General features: G+C 36.7%; 1 protein-coding gene across 3 annotated transcripts in view; it reads right to left on the bottom strand.

Annotated features, from left to right (window-relative positions):
* Positions 1–6,870: 6,870 nt before the first annotated feature.
* The window catches only part of LOC131667651 (lachesin-like), a 136,282-nt gene continuing 120,704 nt past the window's right edge, over positions 6,871–22,448 (bottom strand). Inside the window, exons 9-11 of one of the 3 annotated variants that reach the window (XM_058941219.1) lie at positions 21,761–21,922; positions 9,841–9,980; positions 6,871–9,674 (exon numbers count right to left, since the gene is read on the bottom strand). In XM_058941219.1, the coding sequence (XP_058797202.1) occupies positions 9,871–9,980; positions 21,761–21,922 (272 nt within the window). In that variant the 3' untranslated portion in view covers positions 6,871–9,674; positions 9,841–9,870. Of the gene's footprint in view, positions 9,981–21,760; positions 21,923–22,448 lie in introns of all 3 variants that reach the window. The other 2 variants (XM_058941218.1, XM_058941220.1) reach the window with 2 other exon arrangements.

The following is a 22,448-nucleotide window of genomic DNA, read 5'->3' on the forward strand; positions in this document are numbered from 1 at the left end:
TTTGAGTTGAGACCTTAGTAGTAAATTTTTCATTTATTGTAATTGATACGGGTCATTTTAAAGATAATAAAAGTAAAGAAAAATAGACTTCAGTGTAATTATTTTAATACTCAAGTTATGAAACTTTTATTAGCAGCTATTAAATCGTTTGATAAAAGCAAGAAATGATGTTTGGAAATGTTCTGATTATTTTCTATTATGAATTTGGAATACGAGAAACTGTTTTACTAATATACATTTTTTCCGTTGTGATATATGTTTTGTAAAAAAATTGAAAAGTCTACCTTTGAAAAAACAAATTAATTTTAAATATGTTAACCAATATAACAAGAAATAAAAAAGTAGATGAGAGCGTATGAAGCGCGTCTGATGTCCCTGGTAAAGCAAAATTTATAATGAAATTAAGTACGATTCATGATAAACAGTTTAGCTGACATTCTGTCAAAAGCTAAATAATTGAAATTTTAGTTTAGTCAGCATCTTGAACTATTACGTGATATATTTTATTATAAGTGAAATATTAAAAATATCGACTTCATAAAGACAGTTTTTTTTACTTCTAATTGTTTATATAAAAAGAAACAAAAACAAAATAAAAAGTAATTGATTGTAATATATATGAAAAGATTATATATATATATATATATATATATATATATATATATATATATATATATATATATATATATATATATATATATATATATATATATATATATATATATATATATATATATATATGGAAATATATTGAAATGGTCGTCGAAGGGAGGTCGAAATAATCCAATTATATGTTTATTTAATTTTCTGTATTTTTAATCGTTAATTTTTCAGATAATAATATGCTATTGAGAGGTTGATAGAAATATAATTTACAAAATATTAAAAAATCAAATTTTCGATATTATTCAAACAGTATTATTATTTCATCGCAGATTTCACACATCGATTTGCTAAATAATTACAATATGGATATAAAACTTGCGTTGAGATATTAAGAAACAATAAAATATAACGCAATAGTTCAGAAATACAAATGAAGTTAGGCAACTTTATACGTAATTTATTTGTTTGTTTGTTTAGTGTACGTGTAAATAATTTATACATACATACATACATACATACATACATAAAAGTAGTTGTTAAAATTTTACTTGCAACCACGATGAAAAAGACACGATGATAAAATGTTTGATTTAGAGCTATTAAATAAAATTCCAATTTATTTACATTAAAATTATTTGTATTTAATCAATTCCATCTCATTAAATTTTACAGAAAAATTAAGATTTAAAAAATAACAGATAATTTTCATTTTATATAAATAATCAATGTTCTAGTTGTAATTCAGAAAAAGAATTTCGACATAATAAGATTAGTTGGAAGGCATTTGTCCTTAGCAAGTTATGGGGTACACATTCAAAAGCACACGACGATACTTCATAATATTCCTTTCTGTTATTCTTTTTTCTAATGATTTTTCAAGCGTAGCAATCGATTTTCATATAAATATATTCACATCACTTTATTTACACTGCGGTTCGTGGTACAATCGTTGATTACACATTTCAATCTAAAATTTTGTTATTTTCAAGAAATATCTGATTTGATGAAACATTTCAAAAAGTAGAAGATCACGTTTCTTTTAAGAAATATTTTTTTCTATTTTTTGTAATATAATTAATATTATATATCTTTCAAAGCATCATAATTATAAAATAAGTTCTTAAATCAGAAATCACTTGAATGTAATATTCCAATTCAAAGTAACAAACTTTCATATTGTTTCACTTTTTATTTTTCATGGTTTTAATGACCACTATTAATATTACATTAAATAAAATATTTATAGTAGGGAATTATTTATAGTTTGGCACTTTTAACTATTTGAAAGTATGTACATCTTTGCTCTAACTTCAATAAAATTATGTTGCAGAAAACAACAGTGAAGTTCGTTTGTAACTTTTAAATATAGCTAGTTATACTGCGTCCTCTTTCTTCTCTATTACAATATGTAGTAGCCTTCCGTTATGTAGGTTTAAGGCTTATATTAAACGTCTAAGTTCTAAAAGAAAGAAAAGCGATCTCTGCCGTTCACATCTGACGTCAGCTTCAGTTTTTTCCGTGTGCGAAGCGATAATACGTATTCTCAAATCTCTCGAGTGTATTTTATTTCAAAGAAGATAAACTAGAAATATATGCAACGAAAATCAAAAAGATCGAATAAAAAAAGGAGTTAGAAAGGCTAAGAACATTGGCACTGAATTCCAGGAAATTAAAATCCAATCGAAAAGAATCGACTGGGTCAAGGTACAAAATATCTTAGACAAGGATTACGATACAATTTTAAACGATCAATATGAAGCATTGTATCAAACTGAAAATTACGAATTTTTTGTTAAGAAAATTAAGAACTCTGTAGCTAAATGTACCTGTATTAGAAAAAGTTTACATGGAAAAATTCACAGGAATTCGGTTCCCTGGTGGCATATCGACTGCGACCGTATAAAAAGGCAAAGGTAGGCCGCCTCCAAACGTGGGAGTATTCTAATATATTAGCTGAGTTCATTGAATACAAGCGACTACGGGCCATGGTAAAAAACTTTTCAGATATAAGAAAAAAAATGCTATCAAGGATTCGCGGGTAAACAATCAATTTACATACGAATCTTCACTATACTTGAAATAAAACTCAAATACTAAAGACTAAATAGACACAAGTCAGTACAAATAGTCTAAATGAAAACTAAAACAATCATGAAAAAATCCAGGAAGCCATTAATAACCTATGCCCAAACGAAGTTCCTAGCGAGCCGGAAAGCTTACCACCGCCGACGGCCAACTCTTTCTTTGATGAACAGTTCAAGTATACCGAATTTAACGTCGCTTTAAACTCACGCGGAAACGAATCTTTGCCGAAAATCGACGGCGTTAATTACGAGGTTTTGCATCAGCTACCAATAAAATATTACTTGCTTCTACTAGACATATTTAACATGTGTCAAAATAACACCTATCCTGAATGCTAGAAAGATATTTATGTACACTTTGTTAAAAAATCTAATAGCAACGGGCTGACCTCTCGTATTAACGTTCTGTCTATGCAAAGTATTTGAATTGATGATATCGAATAGATTGAGATGGTGACTTGAAAATAACAATGTAGATAAGTCAAAGGGCAACTATATTTCTAATATTACCATAATAACACAAGTGTGCCATGATTCACAAATCGAACATCAAAAAGAGGTTTTATTTTCACTATAAGCAGTTGTCGAACTAATCATACTAACCTTAACGAATTGCTAGCTAAAATAAATATAGTACGGGATTCCAAATGTGAATGTGGTGCTAATGTACAGGATCTCAACTACATTTTATGGCAGTGCGACAGGTTTAATACCGAAAGGAAATCCCTACTACGCGTGCTTAGAAAATTCAAACTGTATACTGTATACCCCTTTTGATATGAAAACATTTCTATTAAATCCAATGTAGTGGTAATGCGATAGATATTTAATTTTTTCAAAAAATGAGACATAAAAACATAAAAGTTTAAGAGTACAAAATCTTTAGTATACACTCGGTTATAATTACAATGAACTATTATTTTGTTTAATATGTAAGAATTATTTTTGTGTAGCTAAATGACTTTTACGAGTTAATAAAGCTTTATTAAATATAAGGAGTTGTAAAAAATAAGAGATTGTATAATAAATAATTCAAATTAAGTAGAAAAATTTATTTTTTTAAACTTTGAAAAACAATATGCTGTAATGTAGAAGAGCGAGGACGCAGTATAATTGTACGATCAAGCGAACTTACCTCTAAGTGACGTTCAATCTATATTATATGAAGTCATCATAAATCATCCCGCCAGATCGTAATAAAATTATTATTAGCCCTACCCTTTATCAATTGGAAAAAAAAATGATATCCAAGTGGTCGCTTCTGCCTAGTACTCTCAAAATTGAAGCTGTCATTAGGTATGAGCGGACTTTTTTATTTAGGACTTAAACGTGTGATATTAAGCTTTAAGTCTACGTAGTGGAAGTATACTTCATATTGTAATGTATTCGAGCGAAGACTTGATATAATCTAGATCGAACGTCACTTACAAGTAAATTCGTTTGATCTACAATTATCTATTCATATAATTCATATACGCTATGTTACATTGTCTGACAGATGGAACATTGTTTAAAATTAATAATTGATATAATTCTTATTACACATAACCCAAGGTTTTTTTTACAGAAAACTATTTACAATATTTATTATTCTTACTAGCTAACTTGAATCGCAAGAGCTTTGGGTCATTCGTTTCTAGAATCCATTAGAATACTTCATTCGTTTCACACTCGAACTTAGAGCACCAAAATTTTTATTTATAATTTATGCTTTGTTCATGTATTTTACTTCATCATTAGCATCATAGTACTATTTTGTCGTCCCGATTTTGAATGCCAATACTTGCTTTTGTTAAATGGTAAAATCTACGATTCTTAATCTTAGAAAAGAATTTGAAAAAATGAAATATCGGTTTTTCTTCTCGTTTACAAAAAGAGCAAATTATATTTTGAATAAACAATCATAATTTATGAATTTGTATAATTTTTTGTATATAGCTGTAGGCATTTTAAACCGGGAAGGCAGTGCTATTATTATTATTCATTATTTACTAATAGTATCTCCATTCAATTTTTCAATATTATAGTACTTTGACGTAAGCAGTAGTACTTTCAACTTGTTTTATTAAAATGTTATTTGTACAATATGACTCAGTACAAATTTATTTGATTAAAAACAAAGAATATTCACGGAAAAGGAACCTACTTCATAAATATATTCAGAAGTTGCAATGAATGTTACAATGCATTCGGAAGTTACAACAAATTATTATTACAATTGCACACAAAGCAGTTTATATCGACTTGTGATAGACTTTGAGGAGCACAATAAAATGGTTTAAAATTCAATTTGCTAGAGCAGTAATGCAATGTTGAAGCATAAAAAATGAGTTGATAAAAAAATCGCTTGTGTGAATTTATAATAGTGCAAATAGTGACACAGCATTTATTTTTCGTTCCAAGTGTCACGAAAACTTCATTGAAAAGTTTAACGCCGCTATAAAAAGATGAACTACGTAGTTAGGAAATAGTCCGAACGTATCGCATCGTTAGAACAATGAGAGCTAAGTTGCGAGTTGGTTGATGAAATAGCATCACGCAACGGGCTAATGGTGTAGCGCGTGAAATACGCGTAACTTTTTAACAAAATAACGAGGTAACTGGCTAATGGGTGCCTTTCGCGTGCACGTGAGTTTCTCGCCTGGCGTGCGAAAACTGACACCCTCTTTCTTCTGCGGGTCGCGGCTCGCGGCTCGCGTCGTCGTCGTCGTCGTTTCGGCCGCAAGAAGTTAGTTCGCTAGCCGGGCTTTTGCGGCGTGCGAACTCACGTGGACCACAGAGTCAGTCTCGTCCGATTTTCCGCACGCTCAGGAAATTCCATTAACGAGGTCCGTTAGAATCGTTGGCCTATGAACTGCGAGCGATTGACCGATTAACCAGAATATTTCTTTCCTAATGCTCAATTGGTATGCAAGATATTTCCATTGAAATTTGGATGTTAATCTAGTGTTCATTCACGTGTTCAACTGTTTCTCATTTCACAAAGCAAGATTTTTAGCAAATAAATATATCCCAGTTGCAACATAACAGGGTCGTAATTTTTTTCATTTGGCTGTCCAACAATCCTTGGGGTACTATTTCACTGAAAATACACAAGTTACCAGCTCTCGGCAAGTACAACGGTATATAGAACTGCCACAGTTGCTGCAAGCGTTTTCTCGGCATATGTAGTTGCTACTTTTACCGTATGAAAATTGAATCCCCGAATAAATATAAATTTTTCTCGACTCACTTTTTCTAGCCATTTGTCAGAGTTACCCAATATTTTATTTACTTCAAGCTAGTCCGCGTATTACCTACAATGTTTCTATTTAGACATTCATTTTCACTTGATACATCAATTCAGCTCCCTAGTTTGTATTGTGAATCTTTCATAAATTATGCCTAACAACAATAAATTCAATCTTCTGTATTGTACTCATTAACTTTTTAATAACAGCTTTACACATACTGTTATTGTTCAGTACTTATTCTGCATTTTCCACTCGGCATCCCGTGCTAATTTTATGAAAAAAGTTTTCATTTCATATGACTAATAGACGCACGAGGTTATATTGTATCACGCTGTTAATAATATAAGAACTAAAGTTTAAACATTTAATGCATAAGTCCACCATAAAAAATTGCTTTCGCAATAAATGTTTCAAACGGTAAAAGTAGCTAGAACTTTTACCTAACATAAAATTTGAAGTTACGGCTTTACCTGCTCGCATATAGGTATTGATTAATTGCGCAATGATTTTTTTATTACGTAATAAATTTAGATCCACAGTAATTTATATCCTCTTTCTAGAGTATCAAATGAAAATTGATATAATAAGAAGGAAATTAAAAGTATACGTTACATATTTCAATGGCAAACAACATTCTAATAACTAAATAAAAAAATTATATAGAAAAATAAACAACTGAGAATAGATAATTTTCATTATCAATAAAATATATCATCTGCATGTAAAATGATATATTTTAATCTGTCAAATGAGATAGTAAAAATTGCCGATTAATCAATGAGACGCTTTGACAACAACTCTGTTTTAGGAATAGTTTGCAGTTAACTTTTTGTATGCCTATTCTTTACATTACCGGGATGAACACGTATGTACTGCTCATACTCTTTTTGCAGTGCTATGCCTGCAGATCACGCGGTTTATTACAGCGGGGGGGGGGGGGGGGGCAATGTCGTGCCGTAAAACTTATTTCGGCGCTGGATCGCACAAAAGTGTTCTCGACCGCGTAGTAGCCGCTCGTTCCGTGCAAGACGTAATAGCTCGTAAATAGTTAGAACTCTTGACGTTTTGCAAGAGCGTAGATGTGCACCTTTCTGCTTCGCGTTCTTTAGTTTCTCCATAGACAATCCAATATGTTTAAAAGATTTTCTAACCAATTAAGAAATATTCGTTGTGACTTGCAACTATCGAAGAAAACTTTATCTAAGCGATTATTTATGCATTTCTCGTGGTAAATTTCTAGAATTATATAACAAGTTATTTTTTGTGAGCAACAGCAATTGGCTCGTTATATCTTTACTTGCACTACTTAACTTCTTACAATACGCTTTTTATTAGTCGAGGCAATGGTATGATCAGAATTTTTCCATTTTTTATCGATGAACTTGCAAAAGATGCAATTATCTGAATTGTTGCTCAGACAATATCAGACCAAGATGTATGAATCAATAAATTTTAGAAAAAACGCCTTTATTAATATACCAACTGTTGGAAATCTACATTCTTTTTTAATCCAGTTGGAAAAGCTCCGATAGTGAGTGTTATCTATCCGAATACACGGTTCGCGCAAATGAGTAAAAACAGCGAACCATTTTTTTTTACGAAAAACGAATGAGCCGACGAAAAAACAAAAAAACAAATGAATAACGGGGGTAGGTGAGTGGGCAGTTTTATGCTTATTAATCGCGCGTTGAATGCGTGTAGTATGGGTGAGCCGCGAGTGGGTGGCGCCGATATGCTCACGCGTGTGTGGAGCTTTTGGTGGCCATTAAACGCGCGTCGCGCGATATAACAACGTCACCGTGCAGTATCTCCGTTACGGCTCGGTTGGTTCGGACTGTGGCCGCGCGCGTTCGCTCACGCGTCGCTTAACATAATCCGCTGCCCGCGGCGCCACATAGATTAGCCAACGATGCCTCCTCCGAAAGTGCAAAACTAATCTGATGCACTGGCAAACTACAAAAAAGAACTATGCACAGATATTTTCCACCGTGTACATCGATTTTTTTTTTGTTAGAGAAACCAAATCTGCATGAAACCTCGTTCGACACGCGTTTTCAATCGGCTTCCGTTTGTTCCTCCTTATCGACTTTTTGTAAGCACTTTGTATTTCCAATAGCATGTAAAGCTGTGACGGTTCTTACCTTTCTTATCACTCTGGTTTATTTGTCACTATCATTTAGTTATTTAGTCTTGCTAACTATATTTTACAAAACGAGGGCTAAATGAAAGTAGCAATGTCAAAAGCACGTGCGGGTTAATTGAATTTTCAGTGAAAACTAATAATTTCTATCAGATAAATCTTCAACAAATATGTCAATGTTTTATTAATTTCTTAATCTTATCAAAGTGATCTTTCACTCGAATACACTGGATAAATATAAAATCGCAATAAAGTTGCTGAATTGTTTGCATGAACTACTATCAGCTCTGGTATAATTGAATCGTTGAAATCGTTTCTCTTTCGGTCGGAGCACTTTTGCGGTCGTTCCTTCGAAACTCCGTTTTGAGTAGATACGACAAAGTGAACCGCGAACGAGCTGCCATTTTTCATACCGTCTATTCTTGGCGTAGTATTAATCAAACTAGGGTATCTTGCGCCCCTTGAGACAAGATATAACTTTGCACTTCGCTGTTTCTTTTTTATTCTTTTGACGTGTTTTTTCTTACTTTTTTAGCATTACCCGAACTGTAGAAACGACCGCTGTCTCATTTCTCGTTAAAGTTGACTCGATACACCTTTTAAGAACAGATTCATGGAAATCATTATTTCAAGAATTACTGCTCAGCTCAATCATTCTCATTTGACAACGAAACTAACAATTTAGAAAATAACAGAAAATGTAAAAATTTTCAATCACAATCACGACTCATAAAGACGATTCCAGTGGTAGGAAGACTGTTGACAAGTATAGTAATTATGACAATAATTACGATGTATGTATAATATTGTGCTCCTCAAAGTAGCTACGTGCCAGAAATAATATTTTCTATTGTTAAGATCATTTGTTTAAGCCGTCTCTTATTCACCAGGCTTCAACTCACACTCTCATAAATTATAATTGGAATTTTATACTATTTCTTGAACTTATCATCAATGAATAATCAGCTGATAAGATTAATAACAATATATCTGAGTAATACAAACATATAAAATTTAAAATTCTTACGAAACCAGCCATAAATGATTAGATAAAAAGAAGTTCATGTATTGGCGAGCAAAATTTATTTATCCAACTGATGAAATGATAGATAGACAATAATTTACTTTTAAATATTCATCAGTTCCAAAAATATTTCATGTAATCGTCTTTTTGTCAAATTCATGGCAGTTTTTGAAAAAAGTTCTTATCCGAAGGTGTAGTACTGTGCACCGCACATAGTATACGATCTATGTAGCAGATGACAAAGATTCCTTGGAAAAATTGATCGGCTCAGTCATCAACCGAATGATCAAGTTTAGCCTCTTATTGTATTGCGAGTCCTACGAATGCATTATCCGACAGCAATATTTTGCGAAACGAAGCTTACGGGTAAGTAGAAAAATTAGAGTAGCATCGCCATGAAACAACGAGGAATCCGTATCAAAGGAAACTCATTTTTACATCGTCACGCTCGAACGCGATCCCTGTCGCAGAAGAAAGAACAGAGAGTATCAAGCACTTCGTCCTCGCGTGGCAGCACGACCGATCAGTCAGTGACGGTCTACGTTCGATCAGATTGTGCGTCGATTCCGTGCAGAACGTGGTCCAGCCTGGGCAACAGAATTTTTTCAGTTCACATAATCTACCGTTCGAACGTTCGTGTTTTCTGCTTTAATCCCTATTGCCAGCGATTTCCATAATTTAATCCGAGAATTGGTAAATGCTCAGATGGCTTGAGATATAGAGTGGTGACAAGCACTCGATGTACATACGAACCAATATAAGCGCCAGTCCTAGATGAGTCGCTCAATTGGCAGCCTGGGGAACATAAGGCGGAATATAGGGCCCGGTGAGTATGTACTGCACAGCAACGACCATCAACTGTGGCGCACTCCACCTGATGATGTATGAGCTTCCTGAAACAGAAAATGCATTTCGCCTGTTTATCCAGCAAGCAACAGCAGACTTGCTCGTCTTTGTGCTGTGTACACTGTCGCGTGTCTCTCTGTGGTCTCGTGGGATAGAAGGATAAAGGACACACGTGCGCGTGGCAATTGGAGAGCTGAAATGATCGTAAAAAAGTTTATGACGCCCTCGCACACGCATCGTCTGTGTGAAATATGCCCGGATGAGCTCTAATGCTACTACGCATTATTACTGAAAACTTGACTTTATAGGCCGTGAGAAACACTCCGACACCGAAGAATGCGCTTATTTCTTATGGAGCTGCTAAATAATAGAGGTGCGCGTGAAAGATTGTGATGATCCTCTTTCTCGACCGGTAAATAGGAATTATTGCCGAGCGAAATGTTAACGCGTTGACACCGGCATGATCCGTAAGTGGGTCGTATTTTTCAATATTTTGCTTTCGAATTTCCGAAAAAAATGCAATATTCATCGCAAAAAAAAAGCTTTCCAGCAATGCTACATTTTTAAAATGAATTTTCGAACAATGCTTCGTATTTGCGTATGTCTTTGTACATTGAATATTCACCAAGTAGCATACTGCAAGTTTAATCTTGAAAAGTCGCAGAAATATACGCCGTCGTATTGATGTTACTTGTATTAAAGTCATGTTGTGTGCTTTTAATGGTGCTTAAAAGACGCAAAGCTTAGTTTGGTGAAAAGCCTCGCAACTATTCGAGATGCCCAAAAATTGTACTCACGACGAGAACTCCAATCTAAAGGTTAGATTAATTCAGAACTGTAATAAGGACAGGTATGAAGGGATTCCTTCGTAGACTGTGGCATTACATAGGCATGACGTAGAGCTAAAAAGAACGCGAAGGTCGGGCGAACAGCGCGAGTAAGGATAAGATTTGGATTTTGCAGTAAGTTTCAAGAAAATCCTCTAGAGTGCGTGTTTACGCTTTTGCTCTGGCAGTAGACGACAAGTATTGGTGTTAGTCGATCGTGAGACATTGAAAAGTCGCGTCTTTCTTCTGTTGGCGATTTCGCCGTTAGATGAAATCCGGTCTTGTGCGTTCGTATTGCCACGCGGACGCAACTTATAACTCCCTCAGCGACTAGGGGCCAAGTGCACTTTGGCATTATCTCTATACTCTTGCCCTTCGTGTTCTCGTTTTGTAGCTGTTTACTTTTTCTTCTCTTTATTTCCTCGCGTCGGCCTTTCTCTCCGTGTCGCTTTTGCTGTAATCTTTAGCGTGCAGTTACTTTCTCGAGATTTTCCTCCGTCGCTACAGCAGTAGCACGGCTCCTCTGCCTCTCCAAACGACTATATCGGAAGTTTTATCATTTTATTGGGAGCGAAGTTAGTGTTAAGATAAGCCCCGTGCGCACTGTGCGCCTCAATAAACTTACGAATGTCTCATTATTTTTAATGATACGTTGGCCTCAATCAACGAGCAGTTCAAGATTATATATTATGTAACGATCAACATTTCATCTCGAAACTAACTAAGCTGGATTACATTTCTAATCAAGAATGAAAACAGAAAGAAAAATTATTTTAGTTTTGTCAATTTTTCATGAGAAAATCAAATTCAACATTTTTAAAGGCAAGAAAAGAGGAAGAAAAATAATGAGGCATCAGCTGCCGCTGCTGCATTATTTTATGATTCCATAAATTAATATTTTGATCAAGCTCGGACCGGCGGATACTCATCATCTCTGTTGTATGGCCGAGTATCCTACCCAGGCATCACCAACACACACACACACACACACACACACACACACACACACACAGTAGGCTTAGATTATGCGCTATCGCTTTAAATATCTTATGCGAAGCAACGAAGAGTAAAAGAGGGGTTGGTTGAAGAGGAGAGGCGAGAGGGGTGGCTTTTCGTTTAAGCGAGTTTATGCCGCATCGTCCTCTCTCTCTCTCTTTCTCTCTCTCTCTCTCTCTCTCATACACACACATACACATATACACACAGGGCGTGCCATGAAGCTACGAAAGCCCTTACGCGTAGAAACGTCGGCAGCGCTTCGCTGCTTCTGAGATATACGAGAGCTTATACACTCGCTTGTGTAAAGCCGAGCGGTGTTGGAGAAAAGAGCCGCGAGGCACACACATACACACGCACCGTTGCGCCTCTAAAATCGAAGGAGAGCGAAAAAAACAGAAAGCTCAAAAGCACAAGACACAGGCGCAGACAAGATGTGGCGAGAAAAAAATATATACGAGATCAAAAGTACGTAATTACTTAAAAAAGAGGCTGCTTACTTAATAAGTAGGTCAGGCCCCTTATTTTTCCACGCTTTCGTCTAATGCCTCAAATGATTCACTTTTTTCGCGGTGCGTTACGTAGCCGGGAGCCCATTTTGAAGCGACTTGCGCGCGCACAGTTAATTTAATTATTCATGAACAGCCAAACGTTAAAAACGGGCTCGGCCAACTTAACGAGATTATTCAGCGACCGAATACTTTATTTACAGCTGCAGAAGCAACCTGCTTACCAACGTTGCCCTCGGTATGTTTAACGATCTCTTGTATAAAGCAAGTAAAAGATCGATCGATAGATCTTCAAACGCTTGTCATCTTTAATTTATCGTCACAAATCAAAAATCCTGTGCTCAGTTGCATTGCGTTACGATTATTTCGGTCATCTTTACATCCTATTTCGTTGATCATTCACTTACTTATAGTAATGGACCTTTCTCCTATAAACTTTAGTCCGAAAAAACCAAGCGAGAGTTTAAAAAAAGAGCCTCTCGAGTACGTGGGCATCGCATAAGAGCCTGAAAGTTAACGGAGCGTAACGTAGTTGCGTTACTGCTGCAATCCCAAAAGTGAAATCTTTCACTCGACCTAAACACTTGAATCGCGGACCTTAGTTTCCAGCTCAGAAACGCGGAATCTACAAGGCAAATGAAAATTCAGGATGGTGCGACAAGCGATGTGCGCAGTCGTTGCACTTTGAGATCCTTTATTTACGGTTATTCGATAATAACGGAACGTGCTTAATTAGCCGCTTGTCAAGCTGTCGCCAACATCGACTATAAGTAGGTTAAAGCGTGTTCGCGCTAACATAATAAGTTAATGAACAGTGCAGATTATTTGGAATAGCAACAAAGTTTTTTGGATCCAGAGCTGCGAATAATTTTGAACGCTAGTCATTTAACTGTCTTGCTAAGAGATATCGAATGTTTGATTTAGAAAGAATAGCAGTGTATGAAGCAATATCGGCCAAATTATAATTTCAAATTGTCAAGCTTGATATGACTACAACTAATTTTAGCACATATTTTTGATGTACTTTAATCTCAGTGAATTAGTTAGCATTTGTTCAAAGTGGACACTAAATTTAGTTTGCAATGTTATTTCGTTTCTAGTATGCATTTTTATATAGTATGAGAAATCATGCAAATTGTAATACAGCAATTGAAATGCAGCATTCAACATTGTTTGATGCAAGCTTTCTACAGCATATAAATCACGAATTTATTCGTGCATGCTACTGTTTAATTCGGATGGTAAATGAACGAAAGTTAGTTACATCGTTACATCAAACATGCAAAATAACAAAATGTATCATTAGCGTATTCGTCTATGGTTTGAGTTGAAAATATTGATCAAGATAAATGTATACGAATGATTGAATTAATCCACGACAAATCTATCGTAGCTTATTGTATATCGAACAGAAACTTGCGCGCGGGAGATGCACGTATAAGCGTTTGCGGCGCGTACATGCGGATTATGATTATGAGATTGAGTTTCACGATTGCTCGTCTATATATCCTCGCGCGTACATGCATATATCGAATGCCTCTCTAATTAATTACGAAATTCCCCGTCGGTGTTCGGTGCCCGCTAATAGCTGTTATACAGAAAGTTTGACCGATTCCCAAAGTTATTTTCAAAAGTAGCAGATGTATTTGCGAGCAACTCAATGACCTCGCACTGACAAGTATCTTTTTAATCGGATTATCTCGCTTATTCCTAGCTATGTATACCATGTCGAATTGTTATCCGAGAAAAGTCGATATTGGAAAAGCCGGCTATCGAACCTTAGTCAATTATTAGTCCTTTAATTACACTGCTGTGTCCATAATTCCAAAAACATGAGCGCTTGACTTATCACAATGCTTTAAATTTGTTGTATCAAGTTAACAACCAGACAAAAATACACTTCGTCATTCAATTACTTATAAGTTAAAAGTGGAATATATATTGATAAGCATTTCAAGATGTTCATGCACTTTCGAATAAAACCGAATAAGTTGTATCTCTTATTCCAAAGTTTCACGCTAAAGAAGTGATCGGTTTCAATACGAAAATGACACATTGCTACAGCAGTCGAGAAAGTAACAATGACGAGAATGCAAAGTCACTGGGTAAACATCATGGAACTATGGCTGCAGAAGGTCGGTCGTGTCCCACGAGGAAAACTTATTCGTCTCGACAAGAACCTAATCGTCTCGGTCGTAGAGAGAGAGAGAGAGAGAGAGAGAGAGAGAGAGAGAGAGAGAGAGAGAGAGAGAAAGAGAAAGCAGCGCGCTCGCGCTCGATCCATTAATTATACCACTCGCGCGGGATTAGGTTATCCAAGGGAATATAGCACTGCCATAAGTGCCGCTGCGGCATTTCTCCTCTCTTCCCTCGGCACATACAAGCTGTACGTAGCAGCAGGCTGCGCTCGCGTCTCAGGAAAGTTTCAGCACTCTCGGGGACCGTCTTGCTCTCTCTCCCTCCAGCCATAAGTGCGTGCTCATTGTAGCGTCGTCTCGCTCTATTGCGATTTACTGCGACAAGCCGGCCAGGTAAGCTTCCCTCCACCCTCCTAAAACTTTGCTCCTGCCTCTCCTCTGTCTCTACGTTGTTTCTCTGCAGCTAGTTGTTGAACGCCTCCAACCCTCCCCTTATGACAATAACGCGGACGAGGCAATTATGAATCTTAACTCGTACAAGCTGCATCAACTCAGCTTATGTCTCATTAGCTCCATCGCCAATTGTTGCGAATGGCTGTTTCGATTATAATGCTTGTTTAATGGCTTTGCACCTGCATAACCAATTTCATATTTCGACGCATTGTGTGATGTATTCGCTTTCAAGTCAGAAAAAAACATTCCCTTATTTTTCCTGTAACACGAGGATTTCAATACTATTCTAATAAAAGCTGTTTATTAAGATGCCGAACGTCACATAACGACAGCTATCAATGCTTGATTTGTTCTTCTTACTGGTAGCAAGGCGATTCAATTAATAGCAACGTCAAATATTCTATAATAATAGTAACGCGTAATTGAACTGTAAATATCTTACATTTTAAATTATGTTTCGATCTTGAAATTTTTCCATGAAAAATTTTCTGTTCTAGATTATGACCTTTGGCATATTAGATTTTTGAATTAACTAGTTTGCTCAAATTTACTCGTGAGAATTCAGATCTACGTTGCTTATATTATCTTGACGCAGAATCATAAAAGAATCTTGTACCTATAAATTGCGCGTTAAACGTTATGAGTATAATCCATAAAAAAAATGAAGCTATTACTTGTAGTTAATCATATTATTTTATTCATTGGTTCACAAACCAAGAATTTTCATAAAGAAACACGAAAATTATTTGCTTCTTTGAGGAAAGTTTTCAATTAACGTTCTACTTTTGCTCCAATAGATTTTAGAAGTTTTGAATTATCGATCAAGTTCCTTTCAATCAATTGACCTGAGCTCGCGCTTTGTATACCAACAAGTTCGTAATCCATCCACTCGAGAGATCCTTTGAAAATATCCTTGAAAAAATTTGGTCGATGTACAATTTGGAAGAATGTGAAGTAGCTAGTTTAAGAACTTTAGTATTTATTTTCCTCCTTACCGTGCATTCTTGTTAAAAGTTTTTCTTTAGACTTTGTCATTTGATCCTCCGAATTTCCACTCTATTAGACAACTTTCAGTTCTGATTGAATTTATTAAAATTTTGATGATACGTTTTCAAGTATCATGATTACAATCATTTTATTAAAATGATTAATTAGCCATTGAAAAAGTCTTCAAGTCATTCATACAAAACCTAAAAAGTAAAAATTTACGATGTCGCTTTCAGTAGTTGCTTTGACAGAATGTCATAGTCACCGAAATAGCTGTATAGCTGTTTTAATTGGTTAAAATAACTTGTATAAACTTATGTTTTTCAAATGAATCGTTTATATGCGACAATTTTTCGAAAAACTATCCTGACGCTTCATAAATTTGTTGGTGCATTGCTAAGCTATTGCTAAATTTTAACAGTGTGTATCGTCGAAAGATATGTCTCGAGGTTTACTTCTTTTGGTTGTGGCTGCTCCAGAGAAGCCTCTTTCATAAATCAAAGGATGTCGTGGGTTAGGCGAGAGCATTTTCTCTGGAAATTTATGTGTTTGAGGGATATACCTAAATATTTTCGCCTATCCCTGATGTCTAGCGCCTCTGAGCTATTATTACAGGGGCGGTTTAAGGAAGAAGAGAAAAAAGGGGATATATAAAGTGGCTCTTTTTCTCGTTCACGCCATTTCGTTATTACGCTCGACATAATCCCCAACAGCCTCGAGCGGAAAATGAGATAACCGATCGATCGTTTACCTTGCTGATATCGCACGTTGACGTAACTCTTTTTGATGTGATAATCAGCAAGATTGATTGACGCTTCTGGACTAAATCAAAGAAATGTTCGACAAAATGGATTGCTAATCGGCTAGAACTTTCATGTCAGCTTGCACTGTTGCGAATTTGATATGATTTTATTCAGCCTTGCTATCTTTATTTTAGCATTGTTTTATGATAATGGCTTCTATTCTAATTACTCATCATTGAAATTTGAAAAATAATACCGATAGATGTGCTCGTGATAGTATGAGTATTAATTAAATGATCTGATTAAAATTATTGAATATGAAATTAAATTCCCCTTATAAAAATCATATTATGATCGAATTATTCATTTTCCTTTAAATTAGATGATTGCAAAAGTATCATTTCATCAAATAATACTAGAAGTACTATGAAAAACGGTCGTAATGTTACTTGATCGAATAAAAATTTTTCAATTAGCCAAAGTTATGGAATTCACAAATTCGCGTAAACGTTGATTACACAAGTTTGGTAAGAAAAGGAAGCAGGATTACGAGTGAGGTTCGATCGCGTTTTTTAGCCTTTGTTGCACAAAACGTTGAGCTGCTCTCTCCTTTCATCGGCAAAGTGCACAAGGCGCTCTCACTGATAGTAAGTAGATATTCAGCCGAACGACGCGAGCAAGCATGCACTCATGGGAAATTCGGCGCCTCGAATAAATTTGATATCCTGCGTTGGTGGGTAGGTTGTGCGCGCATAGACATCTCATCGTCTGTGGGCGACTAAGATAGGTAGATGGCCGCGTGTTCTATGTATATGTGGCAAGCTAAAGCTATTGCAAATGCAACGATACCTCAAGCTGTTTCGCGCTGACTTGCCCTCACGAGCGTATGCAGCTGTATATATTTTTTTCTTTTTTTACGAGACGCAATAAAGCTCTTCTCTCTCTCTCTCTCTCTCTCTCTCTCTCTCTCTCTCTCTCTCGGCAGGTATGAATTTCTGAGGCAAGTGCACTTTTAAGACTCTGTCCTTCTGTCTCCTTACCTCCGCGCATATTGCCAGCCCAGAAGTAAGTGGAAGTAACGTGAGTATATGCCAGATCCTTGCGGATATAGCGAGCTTTTGCCTCATACATTCGTATATATATAGAATGCGTAATGTAATAAGTTCGCAAGATTTTTCCATCCAAAAATCAAATCCATTGAACGACAAGTGAAGAATTCACTCTTGTTTGTAGAAATCAGTGTTTGACTTATAAAAATTAAAGAGATATCGGAATACACGATGTCGCTCTCAGTCAATCTCCGAACAGAGAAAATGGAGCTTTACTCTGCCTTCGACGCGGTAGCCGACGGATAATCCCGAGTATTTTGGTATTTCGATAATATTGGCCAAGGCTTCATGTACAAGCTTTGGGAGCTATTTTGATCCCTCCGAGGTTTCCAGGCATCAACCAAACGATCGAATTAGCGCTTAACGAATGTCGACCTGATTTCAGCATTTTCGTTATCATTTACTTAGCCGAGTACCGCGACAGAATCGTGGTTTAGCGATATCTTTGGTTAATATGACTGACTTTGATAAATTTTATTTCAGGAATTATTCGTATTAAAGTTGAAAAGATTTTATTATACGCTGAGTGAAACCTGCACGATTATATGTATTGATTTTTTCGGTGCATCGATGAGAAACGCTTACGAGCGACAAGCATCCATTGTATGTACTTTTCGTTTTTCTTTTTCCCCTTCTGTACTTGTTTCTCTCTCTGCAGGATGAGGCATGTCTGGCTGTACTTAAGCTACGGGGGATTTGCTTGATCCTGACCTAGCGACATTGGTTAACCTGCGGGCTTATCTTGCAGGAAAGAGGAAGACAACGACGGAGGCGACAATAACGCAAAGCTGAGAAAAGAAACGAGGGGAAAGCGGGGGGAGAAAGAGAGAGAGAGAGAGAGAGAGAGCAAAAGGAAAAGATGAGTCTTAGAGAAGAGAAATATAATCGTATTCCGTCAGACAACTGTCAACCGAAATTCATCAATATCGTATATTTGTGGAATATACAAATAACCTCATTGAGACACCTCGTAAAATTGTCTTAAGCATGAATTTCATTTAGTTGAAAAAATGAAATGGTTACTTCAAGTCTCATTACATTAGAGAGCGAAAAAATGCAGAGTTATGTAATTTTTGTAATAGAAATTTGGCGTTCTCATTTCCAAGTATAGCAATGAAATGTGATAAGATGTTTGCTTAGACTTTATATTCATAGCAACTGTGATAGAATAATATAGTAGATCTCATTTCCGCTGAGCGAAAAAACGAAGAGCGAACAAAGCTAGTTTTTAGAGCGAGCTGATCCAACAAGCACGAGTATAAAAGTGAGCGTAATCAAAAGTTCAATTTTATGAATAGAAATTCCTAGGCCTCGAATAAGGGATGAAATTAAAGTACAACTCTTGAAAATAATATAAATCGTAGAGGCAGTTGTGTCGGAAAACACAGCAGAGACAACACTGCGGGCCTCGAATATATATCCTCCGAAAATTTGAAGCTCTGACTGCCCAATTTATCGTTCTTGGTATTCCTTGAATATAGAAGCTGCGAAGAAAGTTACATGAAATCTTGACGAGGAACGGGAATTACCCGCCCGCTCGGAATAAAGCAGCTCCTTTTCTCTTTGCTCGTTTCTCTTTTCATAGGCTTTTATACATTCTATGCTGCCTGAGTTAATCCCGTGCCGTGCCTTATTTCTTTATTATTCGGCAGAAGAAAAAGAACAAATGAAAGTCAATGCTTTTTTACTTATACCGGTAGAAAGTGCGGAGAGTTCATCGTCCAAAGGAACGCGTATGATAAATTCATTTGGCTCATTGACGATTCTAAACGTAGGTGTCGTCTATAACGCAAACTAAATACAATAAGCTGAGCTGTCGCATAAATACATATATACGGCACAGAGGGGTGAGGTTGAGCTTCATTGAGATCGATCGCTTTTGGCGGCGCATGGCGCATATCTGCGTCACGCGGGGAGTACAGAGACCGGGCAGGCATCCAGCCAATAACTTTCACTCGCGAGCGATCCATGCTCATTCTCACCGGAAGGGGAGAGTTGAGACAGTTGGACGCGATGGCGCATTTGAATGGCGTTGATGGGTTCCGCGCGCACAAGGTGGCAGCTAGCGCTGCAGTAGCTCTTGCCTGCTATGCCAACTTTGTTGTTCTTGCCGCTGCGCTAACGTGCAGTTCTGTCTTACAGTTGGATCGATTCAAACTACACAATAATTAATAGCTACACTTGCCGGCTTTCTAGGTGCGCGTAGCATTACGCACGATCTATCATCTCCCTACCCGTACATACTGAATATTCAAGCTATATAATACTTGGCGCAGTGTGCAGATGATGTACCTTTGAATTGCTGGTGATGTCGCTCTCTACGACTCACCTGCGACACCTCACGTGCCCTATGCTGCTGTCCTCTCCCTCCCTCCCTACCTCCCTCGCTCCCTCTCTCTCTCTCTCTCCTTCTCATATCATGAATCATTTTCTCCACGAATATCATTCGTTTTTGTTCACTTCGTTTGAATATACAAACGATTTGCACCTGTCTTTGCTTCAGTATTGATCTGTTTCATAGTGTAGCTTACAAGAAATTATTCGGTAAGACGCTGTCTGGGAATATAGCCCTGGGCAAAGAAGTCTGATCAAAGTCTGGCTGCAACGTATGATCATCCTAACGCTTCGTTATTAATTTCATACTTTTAGTCACACTTTAAGTATGATTTTGAAAAATAATAAATTTCAGGCTATCGGATACAGCTTTCCTAGATTTATGTTACACCTTTTCATTATACAGAACGCAAAAGAAATTAATACCAGTAATAAATATTTTCAACGCTGCATATCTTCAAAATAATATTCAAGCTTTATCTTGTATTTATTCTTGTAACTTTTTTCCGATGGAATCTAGCCTTTTGACCAAATAACTGAAACAACAATAGAGACGGAGCCAGGTAGAAAACGTAAACACTACGAGCCGATGCAAAGCAGCAGAGAGCCATTACCGGGGGTAGGAGTTGTAGCAGTACGAAGTAGCGAAGAAGCGAAAGATACACATATACTATAAGGAGAGAGATAGAGAGACTGGAAGCTAGCTCTCTGACGGTGTTTTGGACGTCGTGTATTTAATATTAACGGAGCAGAACCACGGCATTATAAGATCGCCGCGTGTCGTTGTCTACCTAATAGTATACTCTAAACACGCCGAGGGACGTCCATACATATTTCAGTCTGGTCAAGCTCCGATATACCTACCCTCACGGCTTCTCTCTAGCTAGAGCAATCGTCGTCCTATCCTTTCTAGATTTGCCACAAACTACGGAGTAGAAATAGTCTAGTGATAATCTTAGCAGGGTACGACCTCCTACGTGCGAGTAGCCTCGATTAGATAATCTCCTACTGCAAGGCTCTGTGTCTTGCTGTAATCTGCTCTAGAGATACTTTCTCACTTTTGGACGTATGCGTTAATCTGAGTTGTACTGGCAGATCTAGAATATACAATTCGTGCTAGTGGGCATTTTGTGGAACGTACATATTTTTTAAATATTCTGTGATATCTCGGCAAGTTCCTATAATTCAATTTTCGATGTTTTGTATCTAGCAACGTTTGCACGACACGTAACAAATTTCAATATTTCATCTTTATCATCGATTGCTCGCCTCAATTTCTAAAATACATCTACGACACAAGAAATATGTTTTTTCAGTACAATCCACTGATAATCGTGTTTTTCTATCTCACTGCGTGCATTATACTATGGGGTTACGCAGCAAGTGTCTTTGCAGTGAGTTTCGTCACACTATCCCGAAGACGACGTAACTGTATATAGAATCCTAGCATAGAATGATACAAATTTGGAAGATATTTGGAACACAGAGATTTGGAAGATGACAAACAACACAATAAGGAGATGAGAGACATAAAGCGCAGAGTAAACGAGGCCGAGATCGACAGTGCATGGTGCAGAATAGTGGTTGAAAAAGCCCTTGAGATCGAGCGCGAAAAAGATTAAAAAAACGAAACGGCACTCTTATTAGCTGCGCCGTGCTCTCTCGTAAGTCTCAGTCTACGCTGCAAGGGCTTGGGTAAGGGGGGTGGGGAGGCAAGTTCAGCTAGCTCACCTGTGCTTCTGGCACGGCTATCTCCTCGTTTCACGTCCTGTCTGTCGTAGTCGTTGTCACGATACGGTGGCCTCTCGGTGCGTTTCGGTTGATAGTACGGCGAATATGGTGATGGCCATATGGTCGTCGTACGTCTTGGTGGTGCTACGGTGCTCTTGCGTCCTGAAATACACATATACACACTCTCTAGCTTCAGTGCCAAGGACGCGAACGTTTTATACGGATAAGAATGGGGATCTCTCATCGCGCACTCGAGACTACAATGTGATCGACCGATAGATTGATGCGAGCGTGATCTCATAACACTATTCTACACCATACAGTGATTTTATTTTTTATTGTGAGTTTATTGACACTTTAATCGTGCCAAGGCGCTTGCGTTTTTCATCTTATCAGCAAATAAATTGATTCATAAACATTATGAAAATTGCAAGGGAATATAAAGTTTTTATGAATTCTCTATTGCTAATGGATCTCATCCGAGCGAGTACGAGGAAATTTAACGATTATTCATGACGTGCCTTTTAAAAAACCTTGAAAATAAAAAATCGAAAAATGACCGCGATCGAACATACTGTTACTGTAACGAGAGCAAGATAGTCAGACGAGGATAAAATACCTTTTTTTCTTTCTATTTATTAAACTTTGTTTCTACAGTAATAAAATTAAATAGTCTCGCTTGTTATTG

Source organism: Phymastichus coffea, unplaced genomic scaffold (genome assembly GCF_024137745.1).
Source record: "Phymastichus coffea isolate CEN01 unplaced genomic scaffold, Cenicafe_Pcof_1.1 PCOF00069, whole genome shotgun sequence".
Classification (NCBI taxonomy): domain Eukaryota; kingdom Metazoa; phylum Arthropoda; class Insecta; order Hymenoptera; family Eulophidae; genus Phymastichus; species Phymastichus coffea.